The sequence below is a fragment of the Onychostruthus taczanowskii genome, unplaced genomic scaffold (assembly GCF_017590055.1).
Source record: "Onychostruthus taczanowskii isolate IOZ18803 unplaced genomic scaffold, ASM1759005v1 scaffold20, whole genome shotgun sequence".
In the NCBI taxonomy this organism is placed as follows: Eukaryota; Metazoa; Chordata; class Aves; order Passeriformes; family Passeridae; genus Onychostruthus; species Onychostruthus taczanowskii.
The window spans coordinates 286,443-311,446 of record NW_024499240.1 but is presented as its reverse complement, the minus strand read 5'-3'; the positions used below and the strand labels follow the sequence as shown (position 1 = coordinate 311,446).

General features: G+C 48.5%; 2 protein-coding genes across 3 annotated transcripts in view; one reads left to right on the top strand and one right to left on the bottom strand.

Annotated features, from left to right (window-relative positions):
- SLC4A3 (solute carrier family 4 member 3) overlaps window positions 1–3,584 on the bottom strand; it is a 33,645-nt gene extending 30,061 nt beyond the window's left edge. The window contains exon 1 of the mRNA XM_041403294.1: window positions 3,552–3,584. The gene's annotated coding sequence lies outside the window, so the exon portion shown is untranslated. The remainder of the gene's footprint in view (window positions 1–3,551) is intronic.
- A 2-nt stretch (window positions 3,585–3,586) lies between these two features.
- Window positions 3,587–23,078, top strand: LOC121335311 (serine/threonine kinase 11 interacting protein). 2 transcript variants are annotated; one of them, XM_041403295.1, is made up of 24 exons: window positions 3,587–3,836; window positions 3,936–4,138; window positions 6,200–6,274; window positions 6,502–6,597; window positions 7,583–7,690; window positions 7,898–7,969; window positions 8,919–9,048; window positions 9,218–9,321; window positions 10,115–10,204; window positions 11,243–11,284; window positions 11,787–11,954; window positions 12,258–12,339; window positions 12,445–12,813; window positions 12,997–13,187; window positions 14,153–14,263; window positions 14,997–15,192; window positions 16,581–17,078; window positions 18,557–18,672; window positions 18,871–18,968; window positions 19,148–19,326; window positions 19,577–19,661; window positions 20,144–20,226; window positions 21,718–21,944; window positions 22,243–23,078. In XM_041403295.1, exons 1-24 carry the CDS (start codon window positions 3,782–3,784, stop codon window positions 22,381–22,383), a joined length of 3,519 nt encoding a protein of 1,172 aa, XP_041259229.1. In that variant the 5' UTR covers window positions 3,587–3,781; the 3' UTR covers window positions 22,384–23,078. The 2 variants fall into 2 exon arrangements, 1 of the variants encoding a protein (XP_041259229.1); XR_005952545.1 differs by lacking the exons at window positions 20,144–20,226; window positions 21,718–21,944; window positions 22,243–23,078 and having other exon boundaries at window positions 19,216–19,326; window positions 19,577–19,658.
- Window positions 23,079–25,004: the final 1,926 nt, after the last annotated feature.

The following is a 25,004-nucleotide window of genomic DNA, read 5'->3' as shown; positions in this document are numbered from 1 at the left end:
TTGTCTACTGCTTACTGATGAAAGCAGTAAGGCCACTTCATCATCCCTTCTATCTTTGAAGATCTCCAGAAGGTATAGAGTCTGCTTATTCTGCATCCATGAAGAGCTTATTCAAACCAAAAATCCCAGGGGCATCTGTAAGGCAAGATTCTGAGGAGCTAATCTGACAACTGATGAAGGATGTTCCTTTGCTCTACCTTCCAAATTATCAGGAACAAGGCAAAACATAATGGAAGAAACCCCTGAAACACACTTCATTGGACTCATCACTAATTTCATCCTCAGTAAGACCTCAACAGCTCAAGAGAAATAGGCTGCAAAGACAGACATCTAAACAGCAAATGCAGCATCCAGGCCATCCTTTTAGTAGGAGACATGATAGCGAAAAGGTTAATACGCGCCTTTTTTTAACTTTTTTTTTCATTTAATTCAAGAAAAGGGTATAATTCCATGAAAACAAGCAGCAGTACATTTGGAACTGAAGGCAGGGAACATTTTATTCCAGTGGGAAGAGCTGGCAGGGGAACCTCACTTTGCAGGGCCATGGCATCACCACTGTTAAAGAAAGGATTGGACATTTTTAAGGAACAGAACATTCACAGCTACACAGTGACAGCAAAAACATGTTGCAAGGACTATAACTTAAGGAGTAAAAAGATAATGGAGCTTTGGACAGCAGCTCCTGTAGAGGCAGAATGGTAAAGGTAATTTAACAAAAGAAATGCTACTGCTCAGCTTCACCTCTGTGCCACAAACATGCCTTGTGGGGCCTTTGAAGTAAACTAAAACTATCAGCAGGGCTGTGAAGCAACGTGCTTTGTTTCAGGGCAACCTTAGGTATGTCTGAAGCAAGGCAGAGGCTCCAGGGGCATTTTGTGCTCTGGGAGGGAGGAAACCCAGATCCTGGAGAACTACTGGGTGCAGCATATTCTGCTGGCACCAGCTTTTCAAGATGTTAATACTGAGTTTAAAACTACAGCCTGACTGCCTAAACGAAGTGAAAAGGGAGGGAAAATCCAGCTCCTAGTCTTTCTTTACCCATCACAGCAGCACATCCAGAATTATGCTGAAGCCATCACGCTAATGAGGCTGAACAGCTAAACCCCAGACAGTTTTAGCAGCAGTAAGAGAGCCCTGGAGACATGCTTTGAAATTTCAGAGGGACGAGGATATACCCACGGGGGTTTCCATCAATGACAGCAAGATGTGATGTGTGGGCACCTCAAGCCGGCAGGACTTGGGACCCAACTGTTGGAAGGCTCTGATGCTTTGGGGACGAGAGAGGAGGCGAGGATGAGAGGTGTGTTCTCCGATTCTAGCCCGACCAGCTCTCCCGTTCCCGAGGAGCCTGAAAGCACGGCTGCTTCCCTTCGGCACCTTCACGGCCGTCCACGGCCACTAGAGGCCACTTGCCCCTTACTTTGTGCCACCTCTGGAGGAAGGTGGGATGGAAACCTACGGGATCCTGCCTGGCGTTTCTACCACCCTCAACAGATGGAGTTCGGAGAAGAGCAAAATTTTGCCGGTGGGCCAGAGGGATTGATTTATAAGGAAAGGTTAGGAGCTAATTTTATCTAGCACAATATGGGATGACTAAGATGGGGATGGAACAAACCAGCAGTCTGGAAAGATCTCAAGGGTGTAAAACACAACTAAAGATTTTTTTTTTGTAAGGCAGCCCTTCATAAAGAGACTTAAGAATAGGTTAAAATTTAAAATAGAAACTTAAAAGGAGTATCAGGGAGAATTCTGCTAATAAGCATCATGCTGAAGTGCCCAGCCATCACTGCCTGGGTTGCCACAAGAAGAGCACAAGATAAAATGCAAAACTAAAAAAACAAACACCACTAAAGAAAAGCAAGTGACTGATACCTTCATCCTACTGTATCTCCTGGTTATGGGGAGTACGTGATTCAGCATTCCCGCTAGAAGTAATTTTCAGTAATAGAAGCGTCATGCCAGCAGGCCAGATTCGAAGGGAGGCCAGCAAAATCCACAGCCTGCCAACCTGTGTGCACTCACACATCCCCACTCTCTCCACAAGCACATCAATAAACAGAACTGGCTCACAAAAATCACCATACCTTGTACTGAGCATTGTACTGACCATCTAGGCTTAAGGGATTCTGAAGGAAACGGAGCAGGCATTTCCCTGCAATGCTGGCAGCTACAGCATCTCCCACATGTTGCTCACAGGGACTCCAGCGGGGCTCCCCCTCATCCCCAAAGGCTGCTTCACAGTGCCAGTGTTTCCCTGTTTTGCTGAGAAAAACGCAATTTGGCACATCTTTGAGGGCCGAGGCGAGCAGTTCACACTGTCCCTTTGCAATAAGGATGAGTCAGTAATGCTACAGGCAGGCTGCCCCAGCTCCATGGGCAAGGGGCTGCATGGAGACACCATCAGGGTCCACATCCATCTCCACAGCACTTCCTTAATCCCTTGGCCATTGGCTGAGAATAATTTAGCTGTGGAGTGTCTAGACTAGGAGTGGATGTTAAGATAGGGATAAAGCCACAGGGGCAAAGCTGGTTTGAGGACAGGGGAGGAGAAGGGACTCTGGCTGATAGACACAGATGGGAAGAGCTCACAAAGGAGAAGGATTAGAGGCCTTGGAAGATTGTGCTGGGAAGAAATACTGATGTGCATGCCCGCGGAGAAAAGGAGCAGGAGGGGTGCTGCTGCATACATCAAAGCATTTGGATGCTACTGTGACACTCACAGCCTCAAAGCCAAACAAAACAGGAGTGGGCTGCGCTGCCCCTACCTCTCCTCTGTCATGGCCGAGGAGCAAGACACACATACCAGAATGAAAAGGCAACACATAAGACAGTAAACACACAAAGTTTTGTGGCATGAAGGTTTTAACCTGTGGATCTCTCTCCCACATGGCTATGTTGAAATTTGTATTATTACACAAACACTTTAGAAGGCTTAAATATTTCAGTGAATCCTATACTGCACTGAACTACCCTGGATGAACCATCCATAGCCATTCACTCCTGAAGCACCGTCTGTTCCGTGTCTCTCCCTCACAACAGGCCCTTCATAGGGTACCAGACGGGACGGAGCCTGCACGGTCCACAGACACATAAACGAACACACGGAACAAAATTCACTCCAGAACGAAGTGCCAACACCAGACAGTAACAATAAGCCACCCCTCCACTGGACGTACGGACGGCTCTGACAGACACACGTACAGTCGCGGAAGGACAGGGACACAGACAGCCACCGGGGTCACTGCACCACGTCCGTGCCGTGCCTTGCCAGCCCGTACGGTGCGGAGCGCGGGACTGCTCCAAGCCGCGCCGCATCCAGCCCCGAGCACCGCGCTGCGTGCCGTGCCGTGCCGTGCCCCGTGCCGTGCACCGCCCCGCTCCGTGCCATGCCATGCACCATGCCCCGCACCGGCAGCCACCCGCACCGCGCCACGCACCGTGCAGCACCGGAGCGCTCCGCAGACGGGCCGGGGCAGGGCAGCCAGGCGGAGCTGCTGCAGCCGGGGCAGCAGCGCAAGGACAACCCACCCCCCGCTCCCTCCGGCCCGTACCTCGCACCGCCGGAGCAGGAGAGCCGCCCGCCGGGGGGCGAGGGCCCTGCCGAGCGGGAGGGGGACGCTGGGGCGGGCTCCATGGCAACCGGATGTGAGCGGCGGCCGCCTCGCTGGTGCGGCGGAAGGGCGCGCCTCGGCGGTAACGCGGAAGAGCGGCGGAGGGACCGGCCGTGCCGGGCCGTGCCGAACCGGGCCGGGCCGGGGTCGCCTCGGCCTCCCCGCGGCAGATGGCGGCGGCGGAGACGCTGGTGCGCGGCCTGGCGCGGCTGCTGCAGGACGCCGGTGAGCGGCGGCCGCCGCGGGCCTCGCCGGGCCGGGTCGTGTCAGTGCCCCCGGTGCGTGGACACTCACGGCCTGGCCCGTCCTTTCCCTGTCCTGCAGGGGACCTCGTCCTGGACGGCTCCAGCACGCTGACGCTGCTCACCTCCACCCTGCAGCACCTCACGCAGGTCTTCGAACAGCACCTGGGCTCCCGCAACCAGAACCGGGGCTTCGTGGCGCTGCCCTCGCACCCCGCCGAGACAGCCGCCATCCTCCAGGCGCAGTTCCTCTTCGACGTGCTGCAGAAGACCCACTCTCTGAAGGTCCGTACACAGCGGGGCCGGGGTGCTGCAGGGCCGGCCAGCGGAGGTGGCAGGCACGGCTTCAGAGCAGCCTCCTCGGGTGCCCATCGTCCCCCCCCGACGTGCAGGCTCCGTGGGTCAGAGGGCTCCCCCAGGGCTCTTGCGTGCAGTCGTCGCTTAGCGCGACAGTCTATAGCTGCTTACCTAGCATCAGCCGTGCAACTCAGCAAAAGTTTCTCAGAGTTAAAAACGGGGGCAGCAGGAGTTAATTAAGTTCTAGACCTTGGTAAGGTGTTGTCATTGTTGGGGAAATTATTATTTCCTGAAGGGCTTGAGCAATTCAGGCAGTATCTGGCACCTGAGCGCAGCTGAGTGCTCCTGGAGTGATGATTGATGTGCCCAAGGCAGCAGAGCCAGGGAACTTGAGCAGAGGGGTCAGATGCTGTACACACTCTGAGGCTGCTGCTTACTTCGCCATCCTGGGCAGTGGTTCTGGTTGATCAGTTTCACAGCACGGGATAGTTCTAGTAACGTATCCTCATTAATTTTAACAATAAAGAGGCTGTAGTAAAGATGAAACTGTAGATCAAGAAGTTCTTCAGAGAGGTTTTTGAAAGGTGGCATGTGCAATGATGCTGCACATGATTCTACTCGGCACTGAGACATGCTGGGTGGGTAGTAGAGGTGAAAGGATCCTGAAAGGGGAAGAGGCATTAGCAGCTGTTTTGGATTCTACAGTGGGACTCAAAAGGTATTGCAGCTGAGTACTAAAATCTGTGACATCTTTAAAAACCTGGTTTTCCTGTGAGAGTGGAGCGGTATCGGAATGTTGTTGGGAGGATTTTGTAACAGTGTAGTGAGTGGGGAGATTAGAGTGGGGCCCAGAGTCTGTGGAGAAACATGGGTCTCCTGGCAGGAGGAGGCAGGGAGGGACACTGCAGTCAGGAGGATGTTGTGGTGAGTGCTCCTGTTCACTAGAAAATGTGCTCTCTCTGCAACAAGCCTCTAAAGAAGGGGAAGCTGCCCATTAATATCTGGTAATTGGTTTACTTGGAGAAGCTAATAATTTATATCAGCCTGACAGATTTTTAAGACAGTGAAGGGAGAGGAGATGATCAAGACACACAGCAAGAATGGCATCTGAAATAAACTTTGCTAGGGCTGGTCATTATAGCTTGCCAGTGCAAGCTCCCCTTACAAATGCTCTTGTCCAACGTGCAGCATTAGTGCTGGCAGGCAGTGGGCAGTGATTCATTCCTGGCAGGGCTGTAGCTGTGGAAGCAGTGGTGGTGCTGAGGCCTTAGGATGTCTGTTCTGCATCTGATGAGTCACTTCTGAGTGAATGTATATGTAACTGGCAGAGATGGTCTTTCTGGTTGTACCTTGCTGTCTACAGTGGAAGACTGTGGTAACTGCTTCATTACTCACTTTCAGTAGCAGCCAGAAATACTGTTTATGCTCAGTCGGTAGAAAGCGTTAGAAGGTGGTTTTAATAAGCTGCTTTATGGTACATGAACACAGCCTAACTGCCCTGTGCTGAAAGGACCTGTGGCTGTACTGCAGAACACAAAGAGGAGGTTTGCAGGCACCTCAATCTAACAGTGCCTTGGAGACCAACTGTGTTTTCCATTGTATCTGCTTGTGATTTGCCTTATTTGGCCTCTTGTGGTAAAATGTACATGCACACCTCCCACCAGAGTGCTAGTTCTACTCAGTTGCTTGATAAACATACCTCCAGCAGTTACTTTTGTCTTTAGTAGCTTTGCTGGTTGTGGCTGATGAGGAATCCAGCTGTCAGACCTCGCAGTGGTGCTGAAAGTGGTGTAGCCATGAGGGCAGGGGAGATGAAGAGGAGCTCTGTGGGCTGGCAGGCCCACACTTGCTAACATGCTGTTCTCTGTGACCTCTATTGTACTAGGGATCCAGGGAGACAGTGCCACTGCCAGCACTGGGAGAGAGCTTTTAAGGGATTACCTGAGCTGGAGGGACAGGCTGTTCAAGGTGCTGCAGTTGGTGCATCAGGAAGGTGGTAATGCAGCATAAATCAAGCTTGACATGAGATGTCTTTTCTTATTTCTCCAGCTTGTTCATGTTCCAAACTGTGTTTTGCAATCTGCTGTGAAGATCTTCCCTTTCAAGTCCCTCCGGCATCTGGAAGTAAGTGTAGATGGCAAGAGTGGTTTTGAATCTTGCTGTTTGGATTTTCTTGGCTAGTTTTGTGGTTGCAGAATGCCTCTATTCCTAAAAACTGGGTAGTTTTTTGTGGCTTCCCTGGAAGGCTAAGACTAAACTCCTGCAACATTTGCTTGGGGTAAAACTTGAGTCTGCTCCTCCACTGTAATATTTTGATGTATGTTGTTCTTACTTTCTCATCACTGCTGCAGTTGAGGTCTGTCCCTCCACACTGCCTCCGGGGACTGCGGTTTGTCTATTCTCAGCTGGAATCTCTAACCTGCTGCAAATGTATCAGTACACTGGAGGTGAGTGTCTCAGCTCATGGGGTAGATTGCAAGAGAAAGGCTGTCTGGATCCTAAGCTCTTCACACAGGGAAGATGTAGGAGACAGTGTTAGCCCTTTTATTCATTCATGTTGTGTATGGCTTCATCTCCCTTCCCTGTTCTGGGGTCCTACTCCTGTCTCAGGCAGTGTTGAAGGATTCCCTGCTTGCAAGCATATGTGCTCTGTAATCTTCTCTTTAGATTCTTGAGAATGTCAGACTCTAGACAATATTTGTGTCAGCTAGGTCTGACAGCTCTGTGTGTCTGGCTGTTTCCACATTCAAGGACTGCAATTGATCAAGGTTTATTTCATTGTACCTCAGCAGCTTTTTTAGAGCTTATTGTCAGGAAATGCTGCACCCCAGTGTCTTACCTGTCATTGTACCTCAGCAGCTTTTTTAGAGCTTATTGTCAGAGGAAATGCTGTGCCCCAGAGTCTTACCTACACTGCTGCCCAGCACATTTCTGAGATGTGAAGGCAAGCTCCAGCCATGAAGAGCTGAGTAGCATGGGCTGTGCTGGCCATGGGCCTCTGGGCTTCTCTCTGGGATGTAGAAGCAGACACCTGCTGGAGAACAGGGGCTGACGGTGGGGAGTGCTTACAGAGCTTTTTTTATCTGTCAGGATACAAGTGTATATCTTGCTTTTGTTTGAAGGAGGCCTGAAAATGATTTTGTTAGCATGAATCTTTGTGCTCAGTGTTCTGAGCCTAAGAAATCTAACAGATTAGGTTAACTATTGCCACTTCAGAGTAGGAAACAAAAGCATCTCCCTTCTTTCTAAATATCTGGCCATGGGATTCCCACCACCTCCAAATACTTGAATTAGGGACAAAAAAGTCACTGCCTCTCTAAGCAAAACAAGGTCTGTAAAGCACAGTATGTCAGCCACCTTCTAGACTGTTCTCCTGTGTTCATCTGCTTTTACTATAACAGCTATAACACCAAGGTACTCTCTTCCTCCTAGGAAATAATTTCAGCATGCGGTGGAGATCTGAGCTGTGCTCTGCCATGGTTGGAACTGCAGACTGTGAACTTCAGCTATAACTCAATCACTGCCTTGGATGACTCACTGGTGAGTGGGGCATCCTTCCTGCATGGATGAGGAGAAGAGAAGAGATCATCACAGCCAAGAGCCAGGCCTTCTGTTACTGATGCTGCTAGGTCTGGGTGGGAGGAAGCGGGCAGTGTTAATTTTTCTGGCCTCTCCCAGCAGGAGAGGCTTTTCATGGTGTGACAGAGACAATTGTAGGATCTGATCTAGTATCTTTTTGTCCCTCAGCAATTACTGAATGCTCTGAGGGTCTTGGATTTGAGTCACAACAAGATCCAGGATTGTGAGCACTATTTAACGGTGAGTATTTTGGGCTGACCAGCAGGGTTTCCTCCTGTGCAGAGGATACTGCTAAAATTCTATAGTCATTGACATCACATTCCTACTAGGTGAGGTGTAATGAAAGAAATCACAGATGTGGTGTGGCTTAGAATCAGCGCTTGCAGCCTGAAAACTGTTGTCCTGTATGTGCAGTCCTAGTGCCACTGAGGCAGAGAAGGCAGTGTTCCTCACCTCTAAGACAGAGAGTTAGCTCTAGTTATCACTTGGCAGTCCAGCATGGCTGAGTGGTAAATGCACTGATACACACAGTGTGTGTACAGTCCCTCACAGGGTGGGCACTCCACTAGACTTTGCTGTAACCTGTGCAGCAGGTGAAAATTATGTAGCCAGGCATGGGGCTGTAGAAGCTTACTGTTCAGTTTGTTCAACTGCCAGTAGCATTTACTTCCTGCTCCCAGAAGCCAGTCAGTTACTCTAGAAAAGGAATAGTCCATCACAATGGCATGTGTGTTTCTGGGGAACAGCAGTGAAATCCATGCTTTGCTGGGCTGGATCTGCTTCTTTGAAGGAAGGCTATGAAACAGCTTTTCGTGGAGTTGGTGGGGTTCACAGTGTATCATTCCCCATCATCTTTACAAAGGTAAGAAAGGGTTTATTTTGGTAGTTCACTCCTTTTGCTGAGGCAGGATGTCCAGTCCTTTCCTATGCTCCATTGAAGCTGGTGAGGAAAGAGAAAGGTGCTCCTGGCAAATTCTGTAAAGCAGTCAGATGATGCTGAGTGCCCCTAAACAAACCACTCCCAATGTGAACATTGAACTCTTCCTGCAGAAACAGTCTAAATAAACTCACTTGTTCGTTCACCCTGTTGGGATGAAAAAAATGGTAGAAGCTAGTGGCCTGCCTTGAGTTCAGGGCCAGGCTTTGAGATAAGGTCCCAGCTGACCCAATGCTGCTCTTCTCTGAACAGACCCTTACAGAGCTGGAATACCTCAATCTGGCATACAACTTCCTGTCCAAGGTGCCAAACCTTGGCATCTTCAGCCGATCCAAGCTGGTGACTCTGATCCTGCGCAACAATGAGCTCGACAGCATTAACGGTGAGCCCACAAGGGAGAAGCAGTTCTGAGTTTGAAGCCTTCCTGTCATCCTTGAGAACAAACAGAACTTGAAATCTTGTGCACAACAATTTTTACTAGGGTTTGGTTTTGGGGGAGGTTCCTAAGTTATGTCATCTAGCATGCTGATGGCTTCTTGCTTTGTTCACAGGGGTGGAACAGCTTGTGAATCTGCAGCACCTGGATGTGGCCTATAACCTGCTGCTGGAACATGCCCAGCTGGCACCATTGTCGACTCTGCACTATTTAAAAAAAGTAAGCATAAAGCCTGATGGGTTAGTAAATTAGGGATTTTGTGGTCAGGGTGTGCAAGATGGAGTTTGTGGTAACCAGAGAGTTTTGAAAGATAAGTTAAACTCTTGAGCATTTAATTTTAGTGCAAGAAACTGATGGGGGAGCCTTACACAAACACCTGCATTTCAGCCTTCATTTTTAGTGACCCTTCCTCAAGCTAACCTTTCTTCATATATTCATCCCCACTGCCTTGCTCATCCTTTCTGATTTTAACATTGTCAAGTCAGTAAAGATCCTCCCATAATCCTGTTGTGGATTTGTGTGTTCAGAGAAGTCTGAGGCAGCATGGCAGTCACAGTAGTGCTTGTGAAAGAAGATCATAGAATCAAGAGCGTGGTTTTGGTTGGTAGGGACCTCAAAGATCTAGTTCCAACCCTCCTGCTATGGGCAGGGACACACCTCCCACTAGAGCAGGTTGCTCAAAGCTGCATCCAATCTGGTCTTGAACACCTCCAGGGATGGGACATCTGCAGCTTCTCTGGGCCTGCAAAGGACTATTCTTTCAACACTTCTCAGAATCAGTACTGAAAAAACTCATAATGATTTGGGTCATGAGTAGGAGGTACTTTAATCTGCTTCTCTATTTGCTGAACTAATTTCAAGAAGCATTTTAAAAGCCTAGTCCTCTGCTGGCTTGATAACTGTTCCACTGCAAGGATATTTCTTGAAGCAGAGTGAAAGACTGGAGCCTGCAGGCAGGATAGACTGGGGTAGAGAATATTGCTTCTAGTAACAACTTGTTTCCCTCACCCAGCTGCATTTGGAGGGAAACCCAATATGGTTCCATCAAAATCACCGATCTGCAGCCCTTGTCCATGTGTCTCCCAGGGCAGCCTTCTCCAATGTGAGTATTAGCCACCTGCCTTCTGCCCCTGTTGTTGAAGGCATAGGGTGTTCTAACACTCAGGGCAAATGAGGGAAAAGATTTATTCCAGCTGTGTAACAATGGTGATTGTTTTGTGGTTGCTTTTTTTTTTTTTTTTTTTTTTTTACCTGCAGTAGAGTAGTTTAACCTTAAATTTTTAAGTGGTGTGCTGGCTAGCACATAGTTGAATACTGATCTCATGTTTGCAACACCTCAAATCTTAATATGTCTTCACTGTCTACTTCTTCAGTTTTGCTCACTGATGGAACTTTACTCTGTTAATGCTAGATAGTAACGATGTAGCTGGACTGTGCAAAGAAGGAACTCACAGTCTTTGCCCACCTTCCCAAAGTATGTGCTACTTTGGCAGCCATGGCCACCTCTTTGTCTCCTTCACTCTGCTCTCAGTCAGGTGTCATTACTGTTTCCTTACACTCCAGTGTTTAGGTCAGTTCTTGGTAATCTGATTTCAAATAACGAAGCCTGCAAAGCCAGTGTTTTGGCAATTTAGCAAAATAAACTTACTTGCTAAGGGTCAAAGGTGTTCCAGAACTGGTCTGCCCTTCATATTAATGGCAAGTGGCTGGATTCGTTGTCTTCAAACCACATCTTGGAAAAAGCTTTCACTGAGCTCAAATTACTGAAAGCTATGTGGAGTCAGGCTAGAAGTAGGATAAAGGCTTTGAGGTGAAAGTGAGTACCTTTCAAAACAATTTGAGTTGTTGTAGAATAATCCATTGTACCTCTTCCATGTACTGTCTTGGATACGTTTCTGGAAGTTATAAAGTCTGTAAACAGGAAAACCACAATGGTCCCTTCTGGCCTTACATGCTATTAGGTCAGGTAGCTACAACTAAAGGAGTGGTGGATAGGCAGGAACAGGGTTGTTTCTTTGCAGTTTTTTTGCCAGGGATCCCAACCCTAGGGTGGTCTGAAGGGAAGTAGGAGTCAGCAGAAGTTGTCCTGAGTATGTGCCAGCCAAATGGAATCTGACTGCAAATGGGTCTCTAATTACAGTTCTTCTTGGACGGGGAGCCACTCTCTTCCTCAGACCTAATGGTAAGTGTAATTGTTAAAAACTGATCTTACTGGCTTTGGGACTGGGAACTCTGACAGGTTTTTGCATTGTCATGTGTCCTATTAAATCTTTATGGGCTACCTTGACTTTGACACAGATCATTTTGTCTCAGTTCATGCTGATTCCTAATAATTGTTGGAACTGGCCAGTGTAATTTATTCTGGCTTATGTAGCCTTGCAGGACTTGGAACCTTGCCTGTTTCCTCTTCAGGTACTGTATGGTACTTGACACTTGAGCTACATGTCAGCAAAATAGTTATCAGTTTCCCATCTGCTATTTTTAAGAAAGGCAGAGATTGAGGTAAATGAGAGTGGTTGTGATAAACAATCCAATCAGCCAGGCAGGGTCTGTTGTCAGTGCTTTGACTGAGATGGTGAAAGCTTGGGGGGGAGGAGTAGGAAGGCTGTCAGCCTGAGTTCTGGCTTGGTTACCTTGTCTGCCCTTTGCACTCAGCTGGAAATACTCTATTTTTCTTGCTTTAGCACCTTCCAAGACTCGTGCAAAGTGTGTCCCAGTCCATCCACACTTCTACCTCAGAGAAGACTGTACTGGACCGCAGTGCACTGGAGAGCTCCTGTGCTGCAGACTTCAGCGACAGCCAGTCCCCATCAGAGAATGTGGCCATCAGGGTCTCTCGAAAGAAAAGCAAGGTCTGGGACTGACATAGCTTCTTAGCCATGTAGCTGGCACGTTGGGTGAAGGGGATATCTTGACGTGAAAGCCTCCTGCAGTGAGATGTGGTCTGGTACTGACTGTGTGGTTAGTGAGCCTCTCCACTGCTGTGTGTTAGGAAGAGGCTTTAATATTAATCTTCATATACCCTCACAAGTGTTTCAGGGTGTGTCCCTCCATTGTAACAGCTATAAACCCTTCAGCTTGGCAGAGCCCCTCATCAGGTGCTGTTTTAATTGTTCTAGTTCCTCACAACTACTTTTATCCTGGTTTTTTTCCAGGGAAAAGTCAAAGTGCGCAGAGCAAGTATTTCGGAGCCAAGTGACACAGAACACGAGCCCCAGGCATTACCCCTCTCTGCTGGTGAGGCTTGTCATCTTCCTTAATAACATAGCAGCTAAACTGCCCACAGTCAGAGTGCTCTGGCCTGGTCACGACCTTCATACTTCCCAAGTTTTCTCTTTGCAGGTCTGGTCCTGGAGCATCAGAAGGAGATGAAGCGCTTGGCCAGCTTCAGAGATCGCTTTGGTGCTGACTGGCTGCAGTACAAGAGACACCTGGAGGAGCATGACCAAGCACCCGTCATGTCCCGCAGCCGTTCTGCAGATGAGATCACGGGCAGACCTGCTGCAATGGACTTGCAGAGTGAGAGCTCTGACCCAGAGCAAGGAAAGCCCCAAGTATCCCAGGAAGAAGGATCCTCTCCTCCTTTGGAGGGCACTGCAAAGGAGGAAGAGCCTGAAGTACAGCTGGATGAGCCTATGGAAGGAGAACAGAGAGGAGAAGAGGAGGCAGATGAGCTAATGCTTGGAGAGGAAGAAGAGGAGAAGGTAGAAGGTAAACAGGTCCTTTCACTGCTGTTTTTAAGGGCTTGGATTACAACAAAATAGATTAATCAAATGTGATTTGTCTCTGAATCTGTATCATGGTGCCCAGTATTGTGGGAATGCTAAGGACCTAGGTCCGGCAGGACTGAAAGCCTGCTGCATGTACTGACCTGTATTGTCTCTTGTTTGGCAGTGGACCTGTGCCAGCCAGTGCTGGTGAGCCAAATAGAAGGAGAAGGGGACCCAGAGCCAGACTGGATCTTCCTGCGAATCACAGCTAGGCATGTGATTGAGGTGGAACTGAAGGCTGCCAGAGTCCTCCACAAGCTGGAGCTGAAATGCCTGAAGAATGTGGAGACCTCTGAGTTGACCTGGAAGAGGATGGTGAGTTACACTTCTCTGTGAGCCTTTGTCTGTGGACAAAGGCTTACTCCCTGTGAATGGCAGCATTCTGGATTTGGGCTCCTGTTAAGAATCCTGCAGGTCTTTTCCTAGCTCCTGCAAAGCCTGATTGAAAATCCCTTCAACCCAATGCATGTGTATCTAATGGCATCTGTGTTGCTTAGACTACCTGCTGTAATGTAGCAGAAGCCAGCACAAAATCTGTTCCAAAGCTGGAATTAAAGACAGTGGCTGGACTTGTTCTGGTGTGGAGGAATGAGAGCCTTCTCAAGAGGAACTTAAATGAAATGGAGATCTCCTTCCCAGCCATTCCTCACTGGGATATCACCCTGGCCTTGGAGGACGCTTTGTGGATTGAATTGTTTCTAGAGCAGCACAGAGTCTAGTCTGGCAGCTCAGTGGACAGTTTGCTCTAGGTGCACATTTCAGCATTACCAGCCCTATTTGGCTTTTGTGGTTCTTTAGAAAGGGAGTCTGGAAATCCCTTTTTCTGTGTGGTAAGATTTTAACATTCAGTCTGTATACAGACACGTTCATGGGTTTCTCTAATTCTGTTTTCTCTAAAAGCTCCAACTCATTTTTAAACCCTGCCCTTGTGCCTTTTTGAATGTTTGTGGTTTGATATTCTTCTGAAATACCTTCATGAAAAAGGTGTTTTGTTTGAAATGCTTTGTTCTAGGCAGAGAGAGTTACTGTTGTAAGTTTCAAGTGCTCATGCAATTTTTCAAGCACTCAGTGCAAGTCTTGTCAGCACTTACTAGCTTTATATTTTAGTTTATTTATTTCTGCCCATTTTACCAGACTCCCAAATGCTATCAGCTGTGGAGGGATGCTTAGGATGCACTAAATTAAGTGTTTGTACGGCCATGTTTCAGCCTTTTGCAAGCAAATGTAGTCTGTGAAAGCTTCTCCCTCATGCTAGAAAGGGTGTTTTCTGTCTCCTGCAGGACCTGGAGCGGGTTTTCCCTGTCCTCACGTTGCACTTCAGCTACATCCGCAAGGACCGGCAGAAGCGCAGATATGTTGTGCTTGACGACTGCCCGGAGCAGTGTCTGCAGGTGGGGGAGCCTTGGGGAGGGGCCAGTGTTGCTGCAAGACACTAAATTCTTCCAGCCAGCATAGGGCTGCTGTTCTCAGAGCACATGAGCACCTGCTGCCCGGGTCTGGCTTGTAGGGATTTCTTCTTCTGCACAGGTGACCTGTGGAGGGCCCTGTGAGCATGGCCATGGGCAGTGGAGCTCCTGTAGCATAAATGGTGCTCTCAAGGAGAGAGTCTTGCAGTTTTCTCCCTCTTGGGACAAAAAGTTTGTAGTCAAGCTAGTGATCATTACTTGTGCACATGCAGTGTAATATTTTGTGGGTGCTGAGTGATGTGCTGGCCTGTTCTTGGTCCTCTGGACAGTGAATGTCAGTGCTATGTCCACACAGCTGCTCTAGGGACTCTGGTCTCTAATTCAATCATTTCTCTCAAGATATCATTTAAGTACATTTGAACAAGTTGTTAGAGATAAGACACAAATAGATGGGACCTTTGAGATCAGAGTTCCAGAGGGGGCCTTGTCAGTATGTGCTATCAGGCACAGACCTGCAAAAACAGGTTGTCTTGGTCTTCTGCAGTGAAGCTCCATGCCCTTGGCAAGTCTTGCATGACTGGGAAATGTTCTTGCACCCCTCACCCTCTGAAATGCTATAGTGAGGCATGAGAAAAGTCTTGCTGGTGTCAGAAGCTTGATTTTATTGGGACAATCATAGCTACCTGACAGCATCCTTTTCCCTGTGCTGCTATTATAGTGTATCCTTGAAGTGTTGTCCCCAGCTGTTGAGGAGAATCGGCGAAATCAGGACCAACAGAAGGGATCCATGAAGCTCCAGTGCCTGAAATGCAAGCAGGAGTTTTCACAGTCCTTGCCCTACTGGCATCAAGGTTCCTATTCTTCAGACCTTGGAGACACCAAAATCCTGGAGACTCTAGTTGCCTCAGATCGAGGTAGGCTGTAGTGCCCAGAAGAAGGATGTTTGCTAATTAATGCCCAGGCAGACTTCCATGGTGGCAGCTGTGGTGCAGAGCATGGAATGTGTAGGAGATGTGTTGTCTGTACTGGAATTTAAAACCTATTGTGGGATGAACTCTCACTTGGCCTGCTTGGACTGGGAAAAGCCTGCCTTGTTTCCTAGCAGGAATAAACCACTGGTTTAAGGTTAAGTAAACAGCACTCCTGTTCTGGGTGGCCTGGGGGAACACAAGGGTGATGGAAACTGAAGTCTGGGAGAGGACTTAAAGGTCATGTAGTCAGTTCTGCCACAGAGTTCTAAAGAGCTTTTGCTAGTGGAAGTTTCCAGGGAATCTGCATCAGTATTTCAGGTAAAACTTTGGCTGTTAGACATCAGAAAAACAACTAGAAACCCTAATCTAAGTCTCCCTGTCTGTGATCTTAAGCCCACTCTTGCTTTGGAGGAGCACTTTCTTTCTTTCTTTGTACTTGAGGGCCATTGTTCTCCCCTGGCAACTTTTCCTGGTTTCTGCCCTCTAGACTAAATAAGCTCAATTCTCTAGATAATTTACTTGTCAGTCATATCTCATACATTCAGTTGCTTGCTGGTCTTTGTACTTTTTCCCATTTGTCCACATTTTTCTTTGGCTGTTAAAAACTAGACGTGGTATTTCAGCTGAGATGTGGCTAGTCCTGTGTAGGCATCTTGTGATTGCTGTGTTTTTCAAAGCTCAGTTTATTCCAAGTGAGGAGTGCTGTAGCTGAGAAGATGCTGTTTGACAAAGTATGCTGGGATTGAAGTACTGCAGTGAACATAGAAGTGCTGTCCTGGCTGCAGCACTTTTCTCCACCCCAGGATACTTTCTTCTCCCTGCCAGAGTAATGGGAATCCCATGATCCAGCTGGGAATCTGTTCTGGTGTGGGTGAAGGGAGCAACAGGAATCAGTGTTGGAAGGGATGAGGACAGCTGGGGAAGGGACAGAGCATGCTGGGGATGGAGGTGGCTAAGGAAGGTTGGATTGACTGGTCATGAGCTTGGGCTTCTGAGGCTATGTGAGCACTTGCAGATGTGAAGTGGAGGAAAGTCATGAGACAAAGCCTGAGACAGTTTCAGTTGCAACCACAGCACACACTGGGCACCCTAAATCTGAGCAGAACTATTTCATGTGGCACTGATCCAGAATTTCTGGTTGATTTGTGAGGGGAGGTATGTAGGATATGCTTCTGAACAAGTTGCTCAACAAGCTGCTCAAGTCAGACTGTTAACTATTCTCTACTTTGAAAAGGGAGGGTTCATGGTTTGCAGAGGAGGTTGGGGGAAGTAAAGTCTTGCTGGGGAGAGCTGTTCTGGCTTTTCTTTATATCTGACAAAATCTTTCACAGGTCCTGCAGCAGCTGGTGAGCCCATAGCCTGTCCCAGTTGTTCCAGTGACCATGTGGTCATTCTGCCTTCAGAGGAGTGCTTCAGCACGCCTCTGCCGCCTGGTGCCGACAGCACGAGTGAGGACCTGTCCGACTCTTTGCTGGAGGGAGGCAGCCAGCAGGAGGGCCCAGAGGAAACATCTGTCCTGGCCAGAGAGAGCGGGAAGTTCTACATTGGTGGGGAGGACAGCTCGGAGATCGACACCAGCAACAGCACCAGGAGCCCGGAGCTGAGCGCTGAGCCTGAGCCTGGCAGCACTCTTCATCCCACCTGCCATGGGTCAGAGGGCAGCTCTGGGAAGGAGCAGGGCGCGAAGAGCCAGTCCTTGTCCCTCAGCCACGCAGACACCAGCGGGGGCAGCCTGGTGGGAAGCTGCCGCTACAGCGTTTCCCGGGGACCCACGCCTTCCCCGCTCTCTGTGAACTCTGATTCCGAGGAAACGTGGAATCTCAGTCCTTGTGAGTATGAGGAAGCTGTGCAGGGTTTAGGGGTGTTAACAGCTTGTTGCTGGTTTTATCACTGGTGCTTGCAAGGCACACTTTCTCCTTTTTAATGGGGAAGGGGGACATCAAGTATGAGCAGCCATAAACATACGGTTCTTATGAGCAGAGATTTTCTTTCCCCTCTCTGTTAAATCCTCATGCCTGTAGGTAGGAAAAGTGAGTCAGCTCCTAATATCTATTATTCCTTAGACTCTGAGTAATAGGGTCTTGTTCTGGAAGCTGCATTGCTCAGTTATGGACACACTGGGTTCCTGTGGCATCTGTGAGCTGCCAGCTGGAGCCTTAACTTTGGAGATTCGTATACATTATTCCTCTCTATTTATTCTTTGGCTTAAGTGCAGTGTGAGGCTGGTGTGCTAGTAGGAGGCTCTGGTTTGTGGATCTACAGTTACTTGTGCTTTCCTCACTTTTTTTTGAGCTTGAGATGACAAAACCTGTCCAAGAGACTGCATGCTGGCTGTGTGAGAACTGTCATGCAAGATAGGAGGTCCACAAATTATTTTTCTGAAGGACCTTGGATTTCTGATGTAGCAGACTGCCTTTGCCTGGGTATCAGCTTGTGATTTACAGAATAACAATTTGGAAAGGAGCTATGGAGGTTATCTGGTCTAGCCCAGTGAGTGACTCTCCTGCAGCTGAGTGTAGTTCTGATTTACAGCCTGTTGTTTTCTTATCTATAGAGGTCTCCCCCAGTCCTTCAAGACTACTGTGCCTCAGAAGAAGAGTCAGTGTAGAATCACGGTTTTAAGGTTGCTATGTTCAGTCTTGTTGAAGTATGAGAAATAAAGCCATCTCTTTTCTGGGGTCAAATTGTGAGGTCCCAATTTAAAACTGAGCCTATGGAAAGTTCCTGGTGAGGAGTGATTGATTAGCATAGCGTTTCTGGTGGAGAACAGGCTCTGCTGGGAAGTGTGAACTCTTGGGCAGTACTGTGGCTGTTGTATAAATTTTTTGGTTATACAATTTCATGACAAATCTAATTATACTGTTTAGCAGTTTTATTGGTGTCTTCCTCAGGCCTCTTTAACCTTGCCACGATCAAAGTCAGTTAAAAAGTTGACCTGAGCTGACACCAACTGAAATAAGAAATATCTTTCTGGCTTTGTGATAAAGAATTGTCCTCCTGCCAAATCCAGCAGCAAAGCAGTGTCTTTCTGTGACTAAAGAGCCAAGAACAGTTTGAATCTGACTTAGACCAAAGCTTTGTATATCTGAAAAAAAAAAAAGCAAGTGTTGGAGCAATGAATTCCTCTTCTATCTCCACATGGAGACCTGTGGCCTGTAAAGCCCACGGGTCTGGCCCTTTGTCTTGAGGAGAGACTGGATGGAAGCAGGTGTGCAGAGGGGGTGACACTGCTGCTGTGTGCCTGTCTGCACGCTCGGGCAGCCCCTGGTCAGTGGGCAGTGTCATTGCTGCCCTTTGCTCTCCTCAGCTGTAAACAGCGTCCTGAACACGAGGGACTTCCGGTCCGTGGATCATCGCCTGAAGCTCTACCTGGACATGGAAGTTTTTGAGGAGAATGCTGAGGAGTTCCAGTGCTTCCTCAAGGTGAGCTCCCACAGCACTACTCCTACAACTCTTCTGCTGTCCCTCTTGCCACCCTGCCAGTTCTGCACTGAGGTGGCGTCTCAGAGACTGTGGGGTGTGAAGGGAGCTGAAGTGTCTTTGACCTTCAGCTTTGACCTTTCTGTGGATGAGCTGTCAAGGGGCAGGCCAAAGCTGTGACCCACCCTCTGTGTGCTCTAGGTGGTCATGGTGAAGTTTGGCCGGCCAGGAGAGTTCCTCTCAATCCTGGTTGCTTCTGACCTCAAGATTTATGTGCTAGAAGTCACTGGAGCTATCAGGTGAGGACCCTGCAGCAAGTCTGAGTGCTGGGTAGTGCCAGCCTGTGCTGTTCTTGCTGCCCTTACCCTGGTGGGGTGGTGACATGCACAGGCTTTTCTGGCAAACCCCCGGCTGCAGTCTGGCGTGGGAGAGGAGATGGGGCAGCCTGCTGCATCTGAGGGCTGTGCTCTGTGATTAGGGGACAACCTGCAGACTGGCTGAAGAAGAATGACTCTCACTACCTGTCTGATATTTCTCACCTGGAAGTGGGACTCTGCCACCAGACCTTGCGAATGGAGTTTGAGAATCCAAAAACTTCCTACAATCTGCTGATCCGGAACCAAAGCTGCTGTGACCAGTTCCTGCAGACCCTGACAGGTAAGAGTAGAACTGTAGGGGCGTGGGGGGAGAGGATTTGAAAGATTTGTTCTTGGGGAACTGTCAGGACAGCTATTGTTGGATATCGGTTGGAAATAAACTTCTTGACAGGTCAGAAAAAGAGCTGGGAGAGAATCTCACTGCCATGATAACTTGCAACACCTCTCTGAACAGTAGAGAAGTGTCCTGAACTGTTACATACTGCCCTTGGGTTTGCAGTAAAAGACACCTGCCTTCTCCTCCTCTTTAGATCTCATGCAAGAACTGCCTGCTAAGCACAGGAGTAAAGTGAAGGAAATCCCCACTGTGGAAATGAATCCCCAACATTGGCTATGGTAAGAGCCTGTGAGAGGTTTGGATTCCAGGTAGAAAGGGATGTCTGCTTGTCCAGCAGACCCTGGGAAGCATGGTGCTGGAAACAGGGTAGCACAGAAGGAGGCACTACTGGAGTTGCAGCCAGGCCTATGTTAGTGGTTTAAGGCAGCTTTCTCAAGTGCCTGATGCACAGAGGGTGAACAGGCCAAGGGGTGTCATGGGCTGAGCCAGGTGGGCAACTTCAGCTCTTCTGGAGGAGCCAGGGTATAATGGAGGGAGAAAAAGTGGGAGGCATAGGCAGCCTTCTTACTTGGAAGAAACATTTGGCTCCTGGCTGGCAAGGTGGTGGTCAGAGGACCAGGTGAAGGAGGGCTTTGCGTTACCTGGAAGAGATGTGGGTCCTTCCCTTCCCCAAGAGGACTGGGAACAGTAGCTAGTTCAAAGCAAACCTAGCCTGGAAACAGAGTGCTTCCTTATCAGCCCACTGTTGTATCTCCTCCAGGCCTCTGCTGGACTCCAAGACCACAGATTATGCAGCTGCAGATGACTGTTGTTTCTTCTACCTGCTGGCATACCTGATCCAAGGTACAGGAGATGTCAGTAGCCAGATGTCCTACACGTTGTGCTGTCTGCTTACATGCTTGTGATTTTAGTGTACAGTCTGGGGGAAAAGAGCTGTGCCCTTTTTCCAGCAATGAAATGGGTTGGGGGCTATTTTCTAGTGTTGGGTTGTGTATAATAGCAGCATACTTCTGTACATCCAGCAAATCTCCCAGTCCTTTTCTACATGGAAGTCTAGGCTGTAGGGAGCAGCTGGTCTTGCACACCAGTTTTGGTGACAGCTTGAGAAGCTAGAGATTATCTGAGGGCTGGATCATTGCCCTGATCTGAGGGAAAGATGAGGAGTCATAAAAACAGATGGTTTGTGTGAGTTGCTGAAAGGCTTCTTCATTTGGGAAAACAGAAGTAGGTGTCCATAACCTGAGACGGCAGTACAGGAGGAGCCTGCTGGAGCCCTTCAGGTTTTGTTCCAGGCCTTGCTGAGGAACAGACGTGTTAAACTTGGGGTTTGAGTCTTCAGTGAACAATTCCAGTGTTGTCATAGCTTGGGACACTGAAAAAAAGCAACCTAGCTCTTAATCACATTCTGACCAATTTGCTAAGCTTTTCTACCCCTGGTCATCATTGACCATTGGGGAGGCATGGGAGTGTGAGGATCAGAAGGAATCTGTGGGAAGTATGTTTATTGCTATCCTAAAGCTGAACAAATAGTATGTGAGAGGGAGAACTTACAGTGCATTTTTCTTACTCTAGAGTTTTCTCCTCTTTTAGGGTATGGTGCCCAAAACTGGACACAGTTCCAGCTGAGATCTTATTACCAAGTAGACAGGATTAATTAAACATCCCCTTTTTGATAGTCCTACTAATTCCCAAGAGTGAGATGTGATGAGAAGAGCAACATACTGCTGCATCAGCTTGTGACTTCAGCCAGTTTTGCTAATGGTTTCCTATTACTGTGCATCTAACTTATTCCCAAGTTCTAGTGCTTTTAATTTGCATCCACTGACATAGCTGGATTATATTTATGTTGCCTAAAGTTTATCAAAACTACTTTACTTCCTGTCATATTTATGATGCATCCCAGCTTGGTATTAAACTTTATGTGTGTGCTCTCTGTTCCACCCATCAGATATCTGCAGCGAGACAAATTCAGGCCAAAAAAGGCAGGCTTTGAGCTGCAGTTGTCAAATTTTAACTAAGGAGTAGTAAAATGTTGTTTAAGAGGTCAAAGGACTCAAGTGACTCTTCCTGCCTCACTTGAGGGCATGGGCTGGATGAGCCTTGCTGGGCAGTGGTCTTTCATGTGCGTGCTCCTGCAACAAGCTTGGATAAGCTGGTCAAGCCTAGCCACTTCTCAGTACCCTGGTCCCCTCTTCAGTCAGGAAACTGGATAAAGTCATTCACCCAAGTTACTGCTGCTGTAAAGGATTTCCCTAGGGGAGGAATGGAGAGCAAAGGTTCTGTGGTGACTCAGGCTCTCAGCAAAGCCTTTCTTATTTCCTCATATCCTTTTAGGGGCATCTGCTTTTCCTGTGACCCTGCTGAGTACCCGAAGCATGCTATTTCTGCTGGAGGAGAATCACCAGTGGCAGGTGCAGCCCTCCTTGGATGAAGACCATGAGGCAGAAATGCCTCCTAGGAGCAACATCCAGTTGAAGGAGAAGCAGCCAATCACCAGTATTAGCAGTGTCATAACCTATCGCCTCTGTCCTTGTGACATCAAGCTGATGCTTTACGATGAGGTAAGCGGGAGGGGCTCATGGGGTCAGGGTGCTGGGGGCTGACTGTGCTCAAATCCTGTTCCTGCAGGTGTCTTGGGGCTCTCATCTCCCATCCTAACCTAGGGCCTTGTACCACAGAGCCAGGGGAGCTCAGTGGAAAGTCATGCAAGGGACACTCAACTGCTGGCAGCAGAGAGGGACGAGGAGGTCACAGAGGAATTAGGAGCCGGCAGCTGTGCTGGGGGATGGTGTCTCAGGGCTGACTGGTGCCTGTCAGGCCAGTCTGCTCATTCACCTCCCTACCTTTCCTCCCTGCCAGGTACTGAAGCTAGAGAGCACTTGGCACATCCGCACAGAGTGCCCTGAGCTCCTGGTAGAGCTGGTGGAGTGGATCCGTGGGCCCTGGGAGGAGATGTTCTCGATCGAGCTCCGCAAGGCTGTGTATGAGGCACTGGAGTGAGCCTGGTGGCTGGAGCAGGCAGGACTTGCAGTCAAGTGCTGCTGTGCCAGCAATGGTGTACAAGTGTCTCCCACTCCTATCTGACCTTGCTGTCCTGTGGCCTCTGCTTTCCACTCTACTCTTGCCCCTGGCCCCTTCTGGTGAGCAAGAGGGGAGCACGTGATGGTTCAGACTGCACAGTCGTTTATTTGCACTGGACTGGCCACCAAAGGAGAAGGTGGAGAGTGTTCCTTGTAATAGTTTGTAAGCTACCCAAAGGCACTCAGGTGCCATTTCTGGCAGATGCATTTGCTGCCTTCTTAGCTGTTTCAGAACAGCTATCATATGCTGATTAATTTTTTTTCCTCTCCCTCCTTCTTGTCCATTGTTTCCCTAAATCTACCTGCTTCAAACTGGAGCCTGATTGCACAAGGGGATGAAGCATGTTGTACACAACCCTACAGAGAGCCCTTGCCTCTCTGCCTGATGGGGCATGGCTCAGTCTGCTGCTGTAGTCTTTCACTATCACTGGGAGGAAGGAGCCTCGAGGTTCTCAGCACAGAAATGTGTTGCTCATTGCTTAGGGGTCAGGACCTTGATGGGCACCAGCAAGTATAAGCAAGGCTTAGGCTTTTTCTGAGCAGTTCAAAAGCAAGAGTATATTTTAACATGAGTTTTACTATTTTCTATTGTAATAAAAGCTTATATTTATTGAATTGTCATGTTTTCCTTGTTTCATTCTTTTGCAGTGCTGTAATGTCTTTCTAAGGGCTTCCATACTAGCTTTGCTGCTGCCTCAAGGGTTCCCTAACATCCCACTGGATTCAGGCCATTTTCCCTGTTCAGGGTGGGTGTGAATGGGCTGCTAGGCTAATCTTCTCCACCTTCCTGGCTTCCAAGGAGCAACAAAGGAACAATTTTAAACAGGATTAGACTGACATCAGATACAGGTTGTGGTGTTCTTCGACTGTTGCCCTCAGGTGGGCATCCTGGGGCCTTTCAGCCCCAGCACGCTGCTTACTGGCTGCACAGGCCCTCAGAGGCTTGCCAGTCTCAGGAGCTGTTGTTGGTGTGGCTGTGGAGGTGGGAGTGCCTATGTCTATGTTCTTACCCAAATGGAGCTTTACCTTATCTCAACTTCTCCTACAGAGTTAAATGTGGCTCAAAAAATGCTGCTGCCTGGCCAGGGCTTTGCTAATGTCATAGTCTCTGCCCCTGCCCCATGAAGAGCGAAGATAGAACTGTGTGTGATGTTTTGATGCTATTGAAGCTCCCCATGGGGGTGGGCAGAAATGGACCTGTTATGTTAGGTGCTGATGGGTGGGATCTGATACCCTAAGTAGCAACCTTCACTGATGGTAGCTTTTCCCAGAACAGCATCTCTGTTTCCCTATGAGTGTTCAGTCCCCAGCTTCAGGGCAAGTTTTTTGACTGTTCAAGCCCTAGTGACAAACCTGTATTTTATGTCAATGTGATCTTGATTTTTATAAAGACATGCAATTGACATTCAGTGACTTGATGCCTGTTTTCTTTGGATATTGATCATGGCAGCTATTCACAGTAGTCTCTATGACATTTAAACTTTCCACATGTCCAAAGTTGGTGTCCATGGCTTCTGTTTCTGTCATAGAGAAAACAGCAGGGACTTGGCCCCACTGCATCCTGCTGCATCCCTGAAAATAGGCAATAAAATTTCCCTTTCTGCTCAAACCCACCTATGCCATCCTTATAGCCTTAGGAGAGCAGGAAGTTCAGTTTCCATCCTGGGTCTGAAGGCCACTCTTTCTTGGGGTCACTGTACTACTGGACGTTCTTCTGTCATTTCCAGAGCCAGCTGAGTTGCTGAAGGCCCACAGTGGCTGATATTTTTATCTAGCCTTCTATAAACTTGATAAGATCGGTACTGTCTGGAGGCAGATGTCCCAGTTCATCCCACTTTTCCCCATCTTCCTCAGTCAGCATCTGGCTGCTGCTCTCTGTTCTTTGGGGATCTCAGATCTTAAGTGGGAGTGAGTTCAGTCCCCAGCTTTGTCTGGGGGAAGGACTCTCAGGGAGCTGAGCCAGTAAACACCAGTAGGGTTTTATGTCTTCATCTCGTCATTTAAGGAGCTTGTGTAAGTTCTGCCTTCACCTTCTATAGTCGCATTTTTCACAAAGGGTAAGAGTCAAATTTGGAGTTACTGGACCAGCTCATTGGTGTCTCTTCTGCTCAAGCTGATTCCCTGAGAAAACTCATCCCTGGAACTTGCTTTTCTGGTCCTAGCCAAGCTGCACCTTTGCTACTCCAGTGTCTGGGTATGTGTTGAGGGGCCTGACAAAAAGTGGATTGCCAGAACCAAAGACTTTGGTTGTGTGCATGTCCACAGCTCATCTCAAGCTCTTCCTGACTTTTATTTCAGAGGTGACTACTCATTTGCTTCTCTTCTTTGCCATGTCTGTGGTGGTCTGTGCTCCCTGCTCAGCACCAGCCTCTTGGTCCCATTAACAGCACCCTGCTTTTCTGCATTCCTTTGGCTGCTGCACTGACAAAAAAGTTCACATGCACTGCCGCAACCTGGCTGCTGCCCCTTCATGAAACACTTGCTTTGTTTTCACTTTGCATTTTCTCCTGGTTACTACAGATTAACCCCTTTTTGGTTACT

What these genes read in the sequence shown, in the direction of transcription:
- LOC121335311 (XM_041403295.1), top strand. Translation starts at nt 3,782, where the DNA reads ATGGCGGCGGCGGAGACGCTGGTGCGCGGCCTGGCGCGGCTGCTGCAG. An exon ending in GAAGTCACTGGAGCTATCAG is followed by an intron (nt 18,969 to 19,147) that starts GTGAGGACCCTG and finishes CTCTGTGATTAG; the next exon opens with GGGACAACCTGCAGACTGGC. An exon ending in GTTCCTGCAGACCCTGACAG is followed by an intron (nt 19,327 to 19,576) that starts GTAAGAGTAGAA and finishes CCTCCTCTTTAG; the next exon opens with ATCTCATGCAAGAACTGCCT.